The sequence below is a fragment of the Chlorocebus sabaeus genome, chromosome 11 (genome assembly GCF_047675955.1).
Source record: "Chlorocebus sabaeus isolate Y175 chromosome 11, mChlSab1.0.hap1, whole genome shotgun sequence".
Lineage (NCBI taxonomy): Eukaryota > Metazoa > Chordata > Mammalia > Primates > Cercopithecidae > Chlorocebus > Chlorocebus sabaeus.
Genome location: NC_132914.1, coordinates 120,597,058 through 120,614,674, shown reverse-complemented (window position 1 = coordinate 120,614,674; position 17,617 = coordinate 120,597,058). Strand labels below are relative to the sequence as shown.

Sequence of the window (17,617 nt, the reverse complement as noted above, 5' to 3'; positions counted from 1 at the left end):
TTGGATCCAACAACTGGTACCGGGCCGAGGAGAGCCGGCGTAGTCCGTGTTTGGCGGCGAAAGCTGGGGGGTGGTCAAGATGGGGGGGAATCATCTTCTTTCACCTAGGAGGGAGGCGGGGCGGAGAGAGGCACAGAGAAGCGGGTGGGGGGGGAGGGAGGAAGTCACGTGAAGGCGCTGCGTGCGCGCGGCGCCTCATCCGTTGCCCCTCCCCCGCCCCTCCCGGCGGGGCGGGGGGGCTGGGGGAGGGGCGTCAAAATGGCGGCGGGGAGGTAGGCAGAGCCGGACGCCGCTGCTGCCGCCGCCACCGCCGCCTCCGCTCCAGTCGCCTCCGGTCCTTCAAACTCGCACCTCCTAGGAGGAACTGTCCTGGCACCGGGTCCCGCGGGGAAAGTAAGTCCTTCCCTTGGCTCTTTTCTCCTTCCACACTCCCCCTCCCGGACAGCCTCCCACTCCCACCCTCCTCGGGGGGCCGTGCGGGGCCAGTTGGGGGGACAGACACCTCGCCCCGGCTTGGGGCCTCCCTCGCCGCTCGCCGCCCCCCGCGGCCGCGCGCTCCGGGGCCCTCGGGGCTTGGTCCCGGCGGCGGCGCCGTTGTACCCGCTTCCTCCGCTCGTCAGCGCAGGGCCCTGCTGTCGCCGCTCATGGGGCTTTCGGGCTCCGGGGAGCCCCGCTGTCCCGGGCCGGAGGCACCCCCCCTTGGACCGCGGGGCAGGGTCCGTGCACGCTGACTCCTCTGGGTTCGCCCCTTTGGCTTCCGCCTCACACCCGGGGGCTGCGGGTCCGGGACCCGCGGGGAAAGTAAGGTTCAGATCCTTCCCAAGTCCTCTCTCCTGCCCCAGCATTGCTCCCGGCTCTGGGCGAGGGAGGGAGGCAGGCGACAGGGTCGTCCTTCCTAAATCTGAACCCCACAGTGGCGGTCTCGTGCATGCCCCACTCTTGGGGCGGTAGGGAAGCCGCGGTGGACACGTGCAGGCTCCCTTCACGCCTCTCTCGGCGACTCGCGTAGTTCTGCCTCGGCGGGCGAGCTCACCTCCCAGACCGTCTCTAAGAATACACACGGAGGGGAACGGCAGTTGGGAATTTGCCTACTTTGAGAGCGTTTGGGATAACGAGCATCCAGAGTTCCCCAAAGCAGTGGATACCGGTGGTTTCCCAGAAGTGGCTTGGGTTCGGTTTAACCGCTGAGGAGATTTGGATGTTCCTAAACCCTTCTGATTGTTTCCTTACCCTGGCATCTAGCTCCTCCCCTTCCCACCCTTGCTTTGTGCTTCTGTTTGGTTAATGTTTGCGGACCACTAACTTGATCCTCGCACAGAGAAGCTTTTTTCATGTGAGTGCTCCGTTTACTGTGGGAGTCTTTTGTTTTGGGGAGTCGCTGGTTGAGAAACGTGGGAAAAGAACGGGCCAGAAAATGAGAGACAAACAAAGCAACGTTTTTATCCATTGAATTTTGCAGCCAATTGTAGGTGCACCCGGAAGTTTGTACTGAACACGTGTTGAGGGAAGGTTATAAACTGGTCCCCTTTGACCTTTGAAAGTTGGCTATTATCATTTTATGTTGAGTTAAATGTTTCATATATTTCAGACAGACAGAATTAGGCATGGAATATGGCTTCTAAAGAGTCAGCCAGGAGGGTACAGAGAGCTGTCAAATCCAGAGTGCCCCAGCAGGAATTGACTTAACACTTGCAGACAATTCTGTGAGCTGACTGTACAGAGGGATTCTATTTTCCACCATATTTTGTAGCAATCAGAATTGGTTTTCATAAGCGTGGGGAAAGCTATCATCGTTGCACAGAAAATAGCAGAATTTCCTACTGGTGACTTGAGTGGGACATTAATTTTGCAAGAAAGGGAACATTTTCTCTCATCTTTTAGAGAAGTTGTTTCCAAAATTTTTCCTATGGGAGACGACTTTACTTTTTTCCTCTGGCTTCTACATTTTATATTCCATTCCAACTTTGTTCCATATAATTGGCTTTATAATATTTATGTTATTTTTAAATTTTTGAGACAGGGTCCCCCTCTGTTGCTCAAGCCGGAGTGCAGTGACGTGGACATAGCTCATTGCAGCTTGAACTCTTGGGCTCAAGCGATCGTCCCACTTCAGCCTCCGGAGTAGCTGGGACTACAGATGTGCATCACTACAGCAGCTGATTTTTAAAATTTTTTTGTAGAGAGGCAGGGGTCTCACCATATTGGGAGGCAGCTACTGGCCTCAAGCAATCGTCAGACCTCCGCTTCCCGAAGTGGTGGGATTGCAGTCATGAGCCATTGTGCCTGGCCCCTTCAGAATCTTTTTTTTTTTTTTTTTGAGACAGTGTCTCACTTTGTTACCCAGACTGGAAGGCAGTGGTACGAACTCGGCTCACCGCAACCTCTGCCTTCCGGGTTCAAGCGATTTTCCTGCCTCAGTCTCCCTAGTAGCTGGGATTGCAGGCATGCACCACCACACCTGGCTAATTTTTTTTATATATTTGGCAGAAAGGAGTTTCACCCTGTTGGCCAGGCTGGTCTCAAGTGATCCTCTCACCTCTGTCTCCCAGAGTGCTGGGATTACAGCCGTGAGCCACCACCCCTGGCCCCCCATCAGAATCTTTTTTTTTTTTGAAGTGGAGTCTCGCTGTGTCGCCCAGGCTGGAGTGCAGTGTCACAACCTTGGCTCACTGCAGCCTCCGCCTCCGGGGTTTAAGCGATTCTCCTGCCTCAGCCTCCCGAGTAGCTGGGACTACAGGTGCGTGCCACCATGCCCGGCTAATTTTCATATTTTTAGTAGAGACGGAGTTTTACCATATTGGCCAGGCTGGTCTCAAACTCCTGACCTGGTGATCCACTTGCCTTGGCCTCCCAAAGTGCTGGGATTACAAGTGTGAGCCACCGCGCCCGGCCTCAGAATCTTAAATAAAACTTAACTTTAGTTGCTAAAGGGGAGAGACTGAGTTAGTGGCCTACTATTCATTCATTCATTGAATGCGGTTATATGTCAGGCAATTTTGTAATTTTTTTTCCGACTGCCTCGCTCTGTCACCAGGGTGGAGTGCAGCAGGGTGATCTCGGCTCCCTGCAACCTCCCACTCCCTGGTTCAAGCGATTCTCCTGCCTCAGCCTCCCAAGTAGCTGGGATTACAGGTACATGCCACCACACCCAGTTACTTTTTATATTTTTATTTGTTTGTTTATGTATTTTTTGAGATGGAATTTTGCTTTTGTTGCCCAGACTGGAGTGCAATGGCGTGATCTTGACTCACCGCAACCTCCGCCTCCTGGTTCAAGCGATTCTCCTGCCTCAGCTTCCTGAGTAGCTGGGATTACAGGCATGAGCCACCATGCCTGGCTGATTTTCTATTTTTAGTAGAGACGAGGTTTCTGCACGTTGGTCAAGCTGTTCTTGAATTCTCGACCTGAGGTGATCCACCCACCTCAGCCTCCCAGTGTGGGATTACAGGCGTGAGCCACCACACCCAGCCTTCTTAAAAATTTTTTATTTTTTATTTTTTTGAGACAGAGTCTTGTTCTTTCGCCCAGGCTGGAGTGCAGTGGTGTGATCTCTGCTCACCGCAACCTCCGCCACCCAGGTTCAAGCTATTCTCCTGCCTTAGCCCCCAAAGTAACTGGGATTACAGGTGTGTGCCACCACTGGCTAAGTTTTGTTTTGTTTTGTTTTGTTTGAGACAGTCTCACTCTTTTGTCCAGGCTGGAGTGCAGTGGCGCTATCTCAGCTCACTGCAAGCTCCGCCTCCCGGGTTCACACCATTCTCCCGCCTCAGCCTCCTGAGTAGCTGGGACTACAGATGCCTGCCACCACGCCTGGCTAATTTTTTGTATGTTTAATAGAGACAGGGTTTCACAATGTTAGCCAGGATGGTCTCGATCTCCTGACCTCGTGATCCACCCGACTTGGCCTCCCAAAGTGCTGGGATTACAGGTGTGAGCCACCGCGCCTGGCCTAATTTTTGTATTTTTAGTGGAGACGTGGTTTTCACATTTTGGCCAGGATGGTTTCAATCTCTTGACCTTGTGATCTGCCTGCTTCAGCCTCCCAAAGTGCTGGGATTATAGACGTGAGTCTCTGCGTCTGGCCAATTTTTGTATTTTTAATAGGGACGGGACTTCACCATGATGGCCGGGATGGTCTTGATCTGATCTGGTGGTCTGTCCACCTTGGCCTCCCAAAGTGCTGAGATTACAGGTGTGAGCCACTGTGCCCAGCCTGTGTGTTTTAAGTGCCTTGCTGAAAGTACTGTTTAAAAAGGAGCAGCGTGCAGATTCATTTTTTGCTTTAAAAAGTGGTTTGCCTCTACTGAGCTCAGTGGTGCATGCCTGTAATCCCAGTACTTTGGGGGGCTAAGACTGGTGGATCACGAGGGCAGGAGATCCAGACCATCCTGGCTAACAACCCCTGTCTATTAAAAATGCAAAAAGTTAGATGGGTGTGGAGACCCGCGCCTGTAATCCCAGCTACTCAGAGGCTGAGGCAGGAGAATCACTTGAACCCGAGAGGCAGAGGTTGCAGTGAGCCGAGATTGGGCCACTGTACTCCAGCTTTGGTGACACAGCGAGACTCTGTCTCAAAAGAAAAAAAAAAGTGGTTTGTCTCAAAGAGTTTAGCTACAGATATGTCTGGGCATTTCTTAGCATCTAAATTGAGCTTTGATTTGTGACTTACCACCTGTGAAGATGGAGAACACTCAGGAGTAGACTTACTGAGTAACCGCACATTCCATGAGGCTCTGTAGGTTCCCATACTTTGCCTTTTTTTTTTTTTTTTTGAGACGGAGTCTCGCTCTGTTGCCCAGGCTGGAGTGCAGTGGCCGGATCTCAGCTCACTGCAAGCTCCGCCTCCTGGGTTTACGCCATTCTCCTGCCTCAGCCTCCCGAGTAGCTGGGACTACAGGCGCCCGCCACCTCGCCCGGCTAGTTTTTTGTGATTTTAGTAGAGACGGGGTTTCACCGTGTTAGCCAGGATGGTCTCGATCTCCTGACCTTGTGATCCGCCCGCCTTGGCCTACCAAAGTGCTGGGATTACAGGCTTGAGCCACCGCGCCCGGCCCTTTTTTTTTTTTTTTTTGAGACGGTGTTTCTGTCTTGTCATCCAGGGTGGAGTGCGATGGCGCAACCTTGGTTCACCTGCAAGCTCTGCATCCCAGGTTCAAGGAATTCTCCTGCCTCAGCGTCCCAAGTAGCTGGGATTAATAGGCGCCCACCACTATGCCTGGCCAATTTTTTTTGTATTTTCAGTAGAGACGGGATTTCACCATGTTGGCCAGGCTGGTCTCGAACTCCTGACCTCAGATGACCTCCCAAACTGCTGGGATTACAGGCTTGAGCCACCATGCCTGGCCAAAGATAATTTTTAAGAGTAATTACTTTTGCATTAAACACCAATTAATAACTGTCTTAAATGATGTAGTCCTAAAGTTTTTGCAGTTATCTTTGTTTTTATATGCTAATTGACAGATCCAATTTGTTGTGGCTTGAACTCACCAAGTAATAAGACAACCTTAGAGATTCCACTGAAATTTCCTTAAATGGAAAGGATGGGCTCTTGAAGATCAGGAATTCTCTTTTACAAATAAGATATGGTATGAAACATATCAAATTAACTTATTTATTGGGAGGCAATATATAGATTACAGCCATGGCTTTCAAATATTTTTATTGCATCCCGCAGTAAGAAATGTGGTTTACATTGTGACCTAGTGTATGTATATATACACATATAAATATATATATATATATATTTTTTGAGACGGAGTCTTGCTCCGTTGCCCAGTCTGGAGTGCAGGAGTGCAATCTTGGCTCACCGCAACCTCCGCCTCCTGGGTTCAAGTGATTCTCCCACCTCAGCATTTCAAGTAACTGGGATTACAGGTGTGCCACCACGCCCAGCTAATTTTTTTGTGTATTTAGTAAAGACGTGTATGTATACGTTAACCAGTGTATGTGTTGGCCAGGCCGGTCTCGAACTCCTGGCTTCAAGTGATCTCGTCTTGGCCTCCCAAAGTGCTGGGATTACAGGAGTGAGCCACTGCAGTCAGCCTATACTGAGATATTTTAAAATGCTGATACAGTAGACTGGGCGGAGTGGCTCATGCCTGTAATCCTGACACTTTGGGAGGCCGAGGCGGGCTGATCATGAGGTCAGGAGATCAAGACCATCCTGGCTAACCCAGTGAAACCCTGTCTCTACTAAAAATACAAAAAAGTTAGCTGGGCATAGTGGCGGGCACCTATAGTCTTGGCTACTTAGCAGGCTAAGGCAGGAGACTCACTTGAACCCGGGAAGCAGAACTTGCAGTGAGCCAAGATCTCATTACTGCACTCCAGCCTGGGTGACAGAGCAAGACTCTGTCTCAAAAAACAAAACAAAACACTAAATTGATTTCACAACCTGCTAATGTGTTGTGATCAGTAGTTTGAAAAGTACTGGAACAGGGTTGGGAGTACAGGATCTTGGAGTGACTGTGGTGTCAGACCTTCTGAATTTGTAGTTCTATTCCAAGCTCACTTTGTTGTTACTTTGTTGTATTTCATTTTTCTAAGCCTTAGTTTCTTAACTGTGACAAAGGGATAATGGGTTAGCATTTGATACTCATGGTTATCTTGAGGGTTAAAAGAAAAAAGCCCAGCCATACATGGGTTGAGCATCCCTAATCTGAATATTCAAAATCTGAGATGTTCAAAATCTGAAACTCTCAGCACTGACGTGATGCCACAAGCGGGAGATTCCACTCTTGACCTCACATGAGTGATCACAGTCCAAAATGCAGTCAACACTTTGTTTATGTTTTAAGGTATTGTATAAAATTATCTTCAGGCTGTGTGTATCAGGTGTATATGAAACATTAGTGTATTTTGTGTTTAGACTTGGGTTCCATCTCTAAGATACCTCATTATGTATGTGCAGGTATTCCAAAATACAAAAACCCTGGGTCACTTCTGGTTCCAAGTTTCAGATACGGGAAACTCAGCCTGTAGTGAGAATCAAGACAATTGATCGTCTGAATTTGACTAGTGATAATCAAGAAAGTCGTTTAATTCCCCCCAACTCAATTATTTGTGTATTGCTTTTGTAAGGGACTTTTGTGGCTTTGTATATAATTTGCACATTCCTTTGTAAGTATCTTCTTCCTGCAGGTTTTGCAGTGGGGTACTTGACCAAGCAAGGTCCTGTGAAGGGCAGGTGTTGAAAAGTACAGGTTGCATTCTTTGTTGTTTTTGTTTTGTTCGTTTTTGAGATGGAGTCTCGCTGTTTCACCACGTTGGAGTGCAGTGGTGCGACCTCAGCTCACTGTAACCTCCACCTTCCGGGTTCAGGCGGTTCCCCTGCCTCAGCCTCCTGAGTAGCTGGGACTACAGGCACCCGCGACCATGCCCAGCTAGTTTTTGTATTTTTAGTAGACATGGAGTTTCATCATGTTGGCCAGGATGGTCTCAATCTCTTGACCTCGTGATCTGCCTGCCTCAGCCTCCCAAAGTGCTAGGATTACAGGCGTGAGCCACCATACCTGGCTGTTTGTTGTTTTGAGATGGAGTCCCGCTCTGTCGCCTGGGCTGGAGTGCAGAGGCGCAATCTCAGCTCACTGCAACCTTCACCCCCTGGGTTCTGGTGATTCTCCTGCCTCAGCCTCTTATTACAGGCGCGCGCCACCATGCCTGGCTACTTTTTGTATTTTTAGTAGAGATGGGGTTTTACCCCATGTTCACAGGCTGGTCAGGTCTTGAACTCCTGACCTCAGGTGATCTGCCCATCTCGGCCTCCCAAAGTGCTGGGATTACAGGTGTGAGCCACTGTGCCCAGACCAGATTACATTCTTTTTTTTTTTTTTGAGACAGAGTCTTGCTCTGTCCCCCTGGCTGGAGTGCAGTGGCGCGATCTCGGCTCACTGCAAGCTCCGTCTCCCGGGATCATGCCATTCTCCTGCCTCAGCCTCCTGAGTAGCTGGGACTACAGATGCCTGCCACCGTGCCCGGCTAATTTTTTGTATTTTTAGTAGAGACGGGGTTTCACCGTCGTCTCCATCTCCTGACCTTGTGATCCACCCGCCTCGGTCTCCCAAAGTGCTGGGATTACAGGCGTGAGCCACCGCGCCCAGCCTAGATTACATTCTTTTAGGTAAAGGAAATTCTTGTAAACTAACTTATTGGTAACAGCTGTTTCTTTCTCCTGATGCCCTTAAGTGTCTACTGCACACAGTAGACACTTAATATATGTTGATGAACTGTATCTCTAACTGGATCATTATCCTAAAATTCTTTTTTTTTTTTTTTTTTTTTTTTGAAGACAGAGTTTCACTTTTGTTGCCCAGGCTGGAGTGCAGTGTCACGATCTCGGCTCTCTGCAACCTCCGCCTCCCAGGTTTAAGTGATTCTTCTGCCTCAGCCTCCCAAGTAGCTGCTATTACAGGCATTCGCCACCACACCCAGCTAATTTTGTATTTCTAGTAGAGATGGGGTTTCTCCATTTGGTCAGGCTGGTCTCGAACTCCTGACCTCAGGTGATCTGCCCACCTCGGCCTCCAAAGTGCTGGGATTACAGGCGTGAGCCACCGTGCCCGACCCCATTATCTTAAAATTCTTAAACTAAATGTCAGTCATACCACAGCTGCATAAAAATAGATAAAGCTGAATCTTGAATCAGACATGCTTAGCACTCTAAGGAGAAAAAAATCCTTTTTGTTATTAGCTAAGGTGAAGATATTTGCTAAGTGATACTATCTGTGCACATTTAAAAATGTCCACCAGTTTGTTCTAGATTTAATAACTGATTGGTCAAGTTGGATGTGTAGCAGTAACAGTTCTAGATAAAAAGGGACTAGTATTTTATATAATTAATATGGGCAGGGCACGGTGGCTCATGCTTGTAATCCCAGCACTGTGGGAGGCTGAGGCGGATGGATCACTTGAGGTCAGGAGTTTGAGACCAGCCTGGCCAACATGGTAAAACCCGTCTCTACTAAAAACACAAAAAAATTAGCTGGGCGTGGTGGCACATGCCTGTAATACCAGCTACTCTGGAGTCTGAGGCAGGAGAATCGCTTGAACCCAGCCGGGCATATTCAAGGTTGCAGTGAGCCGAGATGGTGCCATTGCACTCCAGCTTGGGTGATAGAACGAGACTCCATCTCAAAAAAACAAACAAAAAAACCCAAAGACTAGTATGAAAGTTAATTATTTAATGGATTGCTAACAAAGTTTGTATTCTGGGGAATAAAGTGCTGAATCAGTGATGTGGGAGTAAACATCTTTTTTGGATGAAATACTAATATATATAAAAATGATAGGCCGGGCGCGGTGGCTCAAGCCTGTAATCCCAGCACTTTGGGAGGCCGAGACGGGCGGATCACGAGGTCAGGAGATCGAGACCATCCTGGCTAACCCGGTGAAACCCCGTCTCTACTAAAAATACAAAAAAAAAAATTAGCTGGGCGAGGTGGCGGGCGCCTGTAGTCCCAGCTACTCGGGAGGCTGAGGCAGGAGAATGGCGTGAACCCGGGAGGCGGAGCTTGCAGTGAGCCGAGATCCGGCCACTGCACTCCAGCCTGGGGGACAGAGCGAGACTCCGTCTCAAAAAAAAAAAAAAAATGATAGTAGCTAGCTAGTAGTTAACATTTACTTACTCCTGATATTATCACATTTACTTGACACAGCAATCCTATGAAGGAAGTTCTATTTATATTATTTTAAGATGAGGAAACTGAGTCAGAGAGGTTCTCACTTGACCATATCATACTACTGGTGGGCAGTGCGGCCAGTATTTGAACCTAGGTATTTTGTCCAACTCGATAATCTCCTCAGCCACTGTGGTGTGCTACTGCTGTTGTGGACATATCCCTCATGTCTGCTCAGAGCTGTAGAGATTCGTTGTAGGTCTGAGCAAGAGGAACCTTGTCCCCCTTAGTAACTTTCTGTGTTGGTATTCTGAATGGGAACTGTATCCTTTCATTCTTCTGGTTGGCTATTGTTTCTCAGTATTCTCTTCCTGCTAAAACTAGCTCTTAGTTTTTCTCTACTGCTATGGCTTGCTTTGTGTCTTATTTATCATAGAAGTTTTCAGAGGTGTACTATTTTGAAATAGGTCATGTTTTCAAATGCATTTGTTTATTTTTCATTTTTGGGGCACAGGGTCTCACTCTGTCACCCAGCCTGGAATGCAGTGCCATGAACATGCCTCACTGCAGCTTCAACCTACTAGGCTCAAGGGATCCTCTTGTCTCAGCCTTCCAAGTAGCTTGGCCACAGCCACATGTCACTGCGCCCAGCTAATTTTTTGAGGTTTGTTTTTAGTTATTTTTTTGAGACGGAATCTTGCTCTGTCACCCAGGCTGGAGTGCAGTGGTATGATCTTGGCTCACTGCAACCTCTGCCTCCCGGGTTCAAGCGATTCTCCTGCCTCAGCCTCCTGAAATGCTGGGATTACAGGCGCCCACCACCACGCCTGGCTATTTTTTGTATTTTTAGAGGAGACGAGGTTTTACCGCGTTGGCCAGGATGGTCTCAAACTCATGACCTCAGGTGAGCCACCGCGCCCAGCATTTTAAAATTTTTATTATTTTTTATTTATTTTTAAGAAACAGGGTCTCAGCTGGGTGTGGTTGCTTATGCCTGTAATCCCAGCACTTTGGGAGGCTGAGGCGGGTGGATCACGAGGTCAGTAGATCGAGACCATCCTGGCCAACATGGTGAAACCCTGTCTACTAGAAGTACAAAAATTAGCTGGGTGTGGTGGTGTGGGCCTGTAGTCCCAGCCACTTGGGAGGGTGAGGCAGGAGAATTGCTTGAACCTGGGAGGCAGAGGGTGCAGTGAGCTGAGATCGCGCCACTGCACTCCAGCCTGGGCGACAGAACAAGACTCTGTCTCAAAAAAAAAGAAAAAGAAACAGGGTCTCCCTTTGTTGCCCAGACTGGTTTCAGACTTCTGGACTGAAGTGATCCTCCTTCCTTAGCCTCCCAAAGTGCTCAGATTATAGGTGTGAGTCACCACACCCAGCTTTCAAATGTATTTATGATAAAAATTGAACTCTTTTTTTTTGTCCATTGTTTGAGAGAGAGAGACCTGTGGTTAGTAACTTGGGTTTGTTAGACTGCTCCATGGTAAATGTCATCTGAGGTCTGTGAACTCCTTTGTAGACACACTAGCACAGTTCTCTTGTACCTCACAGTATTTAACATTTATATTGTGCTTTGTGGCTTCAGAGTGAAAATGTTTTTCCTCTTGTGAACAGGTCTTATTGGTAGAATGAGGAGGAGATTGGCTAATATGTTTTTAAGGGCGCTCAGCTTGAGCACCAAAATTCTGTGAGTCTGTAATAGTTTCAGAGTGGAAATATGATTAAATACTAAGAGTTTTTGCCTAATGGAGTTAGAGAATGGGATAGATGTTCTCTATCCCTTTTTCCTCCTTCACCCTGCAAAAAAAGAACAAATAGAGAATTTGTGCCTGTTTGGCTGAGAAATGATTCCTAGTATTCCATTTATGTATAAGATGTATATTAAGATTAAAATCTGTTTCATTAATAGCTTGTAAAAGACAGTGTCTTTTACGGACATTGTTATTCCCAGGTCATTCATCAGATTAGAGTGTCTTCAAGTGTTTTTTTAATTGACCAGTAAAAATTGTCTATGTGGTGTGTAACATATTTTCATATATATACATATACATTTTGGAATGGCTAAGTCAAATTGTGATTCCTGTGAGTGAGTTCTAAGCTGGTCACCGATAGTTATTTGTAACCATTGCTATCTTTCTTACATGAACATCAAAAAGTTTCTCAGCAAAATTTTTTTGTACTTAAATGGTCATTGTTAAGAAAACATATTTCAGAAAGCTCTCATGAACTAATACTTTGCAATGAATATGCATTTCATTGATTAATGGCATCTCTACACTTTTGAATATTATTAGATAGGGCTTGTTGTATAGTTCGTGGACTGATGGATCCCGTGGCCTGCAGGGGCTCTGTATCTGTAGTTTTGGAAGTCACTGGATTAAAACAATGTACTTCTGTTTCATATATAAATAAATTGTTTCCAGTTTTTATTTTAAAGAGATGACATTTTGATAGTCTCCAGAGTTCTATTAATCTGGGTCAAGATTATCTGTAGCCGGTGGGCCAAGACCGTATTTTGGTCTTAATGAAGTATTTTATTATTGAAAATGTTAAAAGCATTGATTTAGAGCTCTAGGTACTTGTTCGTATTATGCAGTAGGATAATTTGTAAAAGTACGGTCAAATGCGTGTATATTAGAAAAATTAGTTAACTTGGTCTTCTTTTTGAATCATAAGTCATCAGGCAAACAACTTTATTTGAAATCTATATTAGGACATTTCTCCTGTTTCCTCTGTCATTTAGTTCATGTTATTTATATCTTGCTGTCTAATACTTTATCCCCCCTCCAATTTTAATTTCAATCTGGCGTTTATTCTGAAATAATGAAATATCGTAGTTTACCAACATCAACTTCATCTACTCATTGGAAAGAAAACTTCATGGACTTTGGGAGTTTGATCTATCTAGTTTCTAATCTTCTACCACTCCCTGCGTGAGTGAACTTCGGTAGATAATTTAAGTTTTCTGATCCTCAGTTTCAGCTCTTAAATTATATTACCGATCTCACTCAGGGTTGTTTTGGGCTTGAGTATGATAATGTTTATGAAGAATTTAACACTGTGCTAGGCTTGTTTCCTTCCTTCTTCACTCCCTGCCCAAAATGGTTTTCTTCCTTAGGTTACTTTTCATTTTTCTGGAAAATTCTGGAGAAATCTCCTTTGGGAGGCTGGGCGTGGTGGCGCACACCTGTGATCCTAGCACTTTGGTGGCCAAGGCGGGCGGACTGCCTGAGCCCAGGAGTTTGAGACCAGCCTGGGCAACACCATGAAACCCCGTCTCTACTAAAATACAAAAAATTAGCCGGGCGTGGTGGCAGGCGGCTGTAGTCCAGTTACTCAGGAGGCTGAGGCAGGAGAATTGCTTGGACCTGGAAGGCGGAGTTTGCAGTGAGCACCGCTGCACTCCAGCCTGGGAAACAGAGCGAGACTCTGTCTCCAAAAAATCTCCTTTGGGGTATCTGTTCTTCCTCCCACCCTTTTACACAGTGGTCTGCCCTCAGTTTCATTCTGGATATCTGGTTTTCACCTTAAACTCACTCATGTTTCCATTAGAACATCTGTCTAAATGATACACAAACGTAGGTGACGTAGACACAGTAGAGGATTTCTTTGTTAAATGCTTTCACCTGAAACAGTTATTACATGCTAGAAGTCATGCTCAGGCCAGGCACAGTGGCTCACGGCATGTAATCCCAGCACTTAGGGAGGCCAAGGTGGGTGGTTCACCTGAGGTCAGGAGTTTGAGACCAGTCTGGCCAACATCGTGAAACCCTGTCTTTACTAAAAAATACAAAAATTGCCGGGCGTGGTGGCTCACGCCTGCAATCCCAGCACTTTGGGAGGCCGAGGTGGGCAGATCACAAGGTCAGGAGATCGAGACCATCCTGGCTAACACGGTGAAACCCCGTCTCTACTAAAAATACAAAAAATTAGCCGGGCGTGGTGATGCACGCCTGTCGTCCCAGCTACTCGGAGGCTGAGGCAGGAGAATGGCGTGAACCCAGGAGGCGGAGCTTGCAGTGAGCTGAGATGGCACCACTGCACTCCAGCCTGGGCGACAAAGTGAGACTCTGTCTCAAAAAAAAAAAAAATACAAAAATTAACCAGGCGTGTTGGTGGGCACTACTTGGGAGGGTGAGGCAGGAGCATCAGCCCAGGAGGCAGAGGTTGCAGTGAGCGGAGACATGCCGTTGTACTCCCCTTTGGGCAACAAGAGCGAAACTGCGTAGTCATGCTCATCGTGCTCTTGGCTAATGCCATTTTTGTAGGACATCACGAAACACTGACATTTAATTTTATCACAGTCAGAACAAATGGACTAGCTGAAAATCAGTATATTTATGTAACGTGAAATTAGTTTTCTAAGAAGAGTACAGATTTTTCATAAGTATGTTTGTATATGTAAATTGGTTATTTCAGAGAAATTAATGAGAAAAGTTAAAATTTAGAAAGCTCTTTATCCCCCCTATAAAATGGGGAAAAATCCGTGGCAGCAGAATACTTTAGTTTGGCCCCTGAGATTATAGTTGGAAAAACCTCCAAACTAAAATCTGTCTACTTTAAATTGGCTTTAGTCCCCTCCAACCCCCTGCCCCCATCAAACTCCATAGAATTCGTCCTTCAAGTCTTCCAGGCTCAACGTTTATTTTTTCTTTTCTCTTGGCTTAGCTCTAACCATTCATCAGCTCATACTTTTTCTCTGGCGTGCTTCATATTCTCGCTTCCATTTTGAGTATTTAAGCTAAATCTGATGGATTTAGCGCCCTAAGTATCTTGGATTCCATTTCCCCTTCTCTCTGCTCCATACAGTTATAATACATCTCTCTCATGGTCAGCTGTGGCAGTTTCCCAAGATGTCTTTCTACTCCAGGTCTTGTTCTGCCCCCTCTTAGTTTGTTTCCACATTGCTGTTGACAAATCTATTTTTTTCTTTCTTTACTGAGTTGGGCGGGGGGGTCTTACTCTGTAGCCCAGGCTGGAGTGCAGTGGTGCCATCACAGCTCCCTGCAGTCTCCAACTCCTAGGCTCAGGTTCCTTCCAAGTGGCTGGGACAACAGGCCTGCACCACCACACTTGGCTAATTAAAAAAAATTTTTTGTAGATATGGGGTCTCCAGGCAGGTCTTGAACTCCTGGCCTCAAGCTAATCTCCTGCACCTCCACTTTGGTGCTGGGATTACAGACTTGAGCCACAGTGCCCAGATGAGTAATCTTTCTAAGTCACAAATCTACTGTGTCAAGTAGTCTTCAATCAGAAAACTTGTTAGTAATCCCTGTTTCCCACAGGAGCAAGTGGACTCTCCACCGTGGTGTACAAAGCTGTAGGTCTTCATCTCTTGCCATTTCCTGCCTGAGACCCATACTTCTGTTCTGAGCTTCCATACCATAGCCGTGTTGAACTAACTCCAGAGATTTTCTGTTTTCTTTTCTTTTCTTTTCTTTTCTTTTTTTTTTTTTTTTTGAGATGCAGTTTCGCTCTGTCACCCAGGCTGGAGTGCAGTGGCACAATCTTGGCTCACTGCAACCTCCACCTCTTGGTTCAAGCGATTTTTCCTGCCTCAGCCTCTGGAGAAGCTGGGATTACAGGCACCCGCCAGTACGTGTGGCTAATTTTTGTATTTTTGGTAGAGGCAAGGTTTCACCATTTTGGCCAGGCTGGTCTCAAACTTCTGATCTCAGGTGATCCACCTGGCTTGGCCTCCCAGTGTGCTGGGATTACAGGTGTGAGCCACTGCACCTGGCCTCCAGCCATAGTTTTTTTTTTTTTTTTTTTTTTTTTTGAGACGGAGTCTGGCTCTGTCGCCCAGACCGGAGTGCACTGGCACGATCTCGGCTCACCGCAAACTCCACCTCCTGGGTTCACACCATTCTCCTGCCGCAGCCTCCTGAGTGCCTGGGACTACAGGCGCCTGCCATCACGCCTGGCTAATTTTTCTATTTTTAATAGAGACAGGGTTTCACCGTGTTAGCCAGGATGGTCTCGATCTCCTGACCTTGTGATCCGCCTGCCTCAGCCTCCTGAAGTGCTGGGATTACAGACGTGAGCCATGTGCCCTGCCGTCTCCAGCCATAGTTTTTAAAGCATGTCAAATTCTTTCATGCCTCCATGTTTTGAATGCATAGTCCAGAGGATCCTGGTATACCTGATAATTCCCTGAGGCTCTGCTGCTTTGTCATCTTTATAACATCTCTGCTTCCACAAAGTTCATTATTTCCTTCTCTGTTCCCGTAGCCTTTTGTAGACATATACTCGTGCTATGATTTATGTACTTCTCTATCCTTTCTATTTTTGTGTGAGCTTGGGATCCAAGACTATTTCTCTTTTATCCTCTTTGGCTGACACATGGCAGGTTCTTCATTAATATTGAATGAATGGGTCTAGTAGAGATTGTTGGATTGTTTAGAGGGGAGTTAATATTTGTCACTTTTGTTTTTTATGTTAATATTTAATATTTCATTTTAAAGATGGTGGAACCAGGGCAAGATTTACTGCTTGCTGCTTTGAGTGAGAGTGGAATTAGTCCGAATGACCTCTTTGATATCGATGGTGGAGATGCAGGGCTTGCAACTCCAATGCCTACCCCGTCAGTTCAGCAGGTAAGAGTTTTCCAAAGCCTCTCTTTCTTGGTGATTTCCGCTTACAGTACTTTTTTTTTTTTTTTTTTTTTTGAGATAGTCTCACTCTGTGACCCAGACTGGAGTGCAGTGGTGCAGTCATGGCTCACTGAAGCCTCAGCCTCCCAAGCACAAGCAGTCCTTCTGCCTCAGCCCCTTAAGTAGCTGGGACTATAGGCACGCACCACCACGCCCAGCTAATTGTTTGTCTTTTTTGTAGAGACAGCATTTGCCATGTTGCCCCAGGCTGGTCTTGAACTCCTGAGCTCAAGCAATTGCCCACCTCAGCCTCCCAAAGTGTTGGGATTACAGGTGCGAGCCAAACTCGGCCCAATTTTAAATATACTTGTGAAGCCTTAATTTTAGACACATGTGTTAATTTTTTTTTTTTTTTTTTTTTTTTTTTTTTTTGAGACGGAGTCTTGCTCTGTGCCCAGGCTGGAGTGCAGTGGCCGGATCTCAGCTCACTGCAAGCTCCGCCTCCCGGGTTCACGTCATTCTCCTGCCTCAGCCTCCAGAGTAGCTGGGACTACAGGCGCCCACCACCGCGCCCGGCTAGTTTTTTGTATTTTTTAGTAGAGACGGGGTTTCACCGTGTTAGCCAGGATGGTCTCGATCTCCTGACCTCGCGATCCGCCCGTCTCGGCCTCCCAAAGTGCAGGGACTACAGGCTTGAGCCACCGCGCCCGGCCTTTTTTTTTTTTTGAGACAGAGTCTCGCTCTGTTGCCCTGGCTGGAGTGCAGTGGCGCCATCTCGGCTCACTGCAACCTCTGCCTCCTGGGTTCAAAATTCTCTTGCCTCAGCCTCCTGAGTAGTTGGGATTACAGGCGTGGGCCACCACACCTGGCTAATTTTTGTATTTTCAGTAGAGATGGGGTTTCACCATGTTGTTCAGGCTGGTCTCGAACTCCTGACCTTGTGATTCGCCTGCCTCAGCCTCCCAAAGTGCTGGGATTACAGGTGTGAGCCACTGTGCCCGGCTGAATGTTATTTTTATGTTGAGTATTCACTTTGATTTATGAGGCAAAAAATAACACTGTTTTCTGCTTTGATATTATTATAAATGTACAGACAGTGTAAGAGATGTTTAGTGTTCTTGTGGGAGTATCTTTAATTTCCTTAATGGTAGTTTAATTATTTAGGGATATTCTTCTGTAACTTCACCATATACATTCTCTGAAAGCAAAAATGTAAGATTCTGGCAGGGCACGGTGTCTCATGCCAGTAATCCCAGCACTTAGGGAGGCTGAGACTGAAGGATTGCTTGAGCCCAGGAGTTTGAGATCAGCCTGGGCAACGTAGCGAGACCTTGTCTCTATAAAAAGTTAAATAAGGCCAGGCGCGGTGGCTCAAGCCTGAATCCCAGCACTTTGGGAGGCCGAGACGGG

General features: G+C 46.9%; 1 protein-coding gene across 6 annotated transcripts in view; it reads left to right on the top strand.

The window, feature by feature from the left end:
• The first annotated feature begins 213 nt into the window (after positions 1–213).
• The window catches only part of SBNO1 (strawberry notch homolog 1), a 79,350-nt gene continuing 61,946 nt past the window's right edge, over positions 214–17,617 (top strand). For 4 of the 6 annotated variants that reach the window (XM_073021203.1, XM_073021202.1, XM_073021201.1 and 1 more), the window contains exons 1-2: positions 214–393; positions 16,079–16,210. In XM_073021203.1, coding sequence (XP_072877304.1) covers positions 16,079–16,210 — 132 coding nt within the window. In that variant the 5' untranslated portion in view covers positions 214–393. Of the gene's footprint in view, positions 394–781; positions 802–16,078; positions 16,211–17,617 lie in introns of those variants that run through there. The other 2 variants (XM_073021200.1, XM_073021204.1) reach the window with 2 other exon arrangements.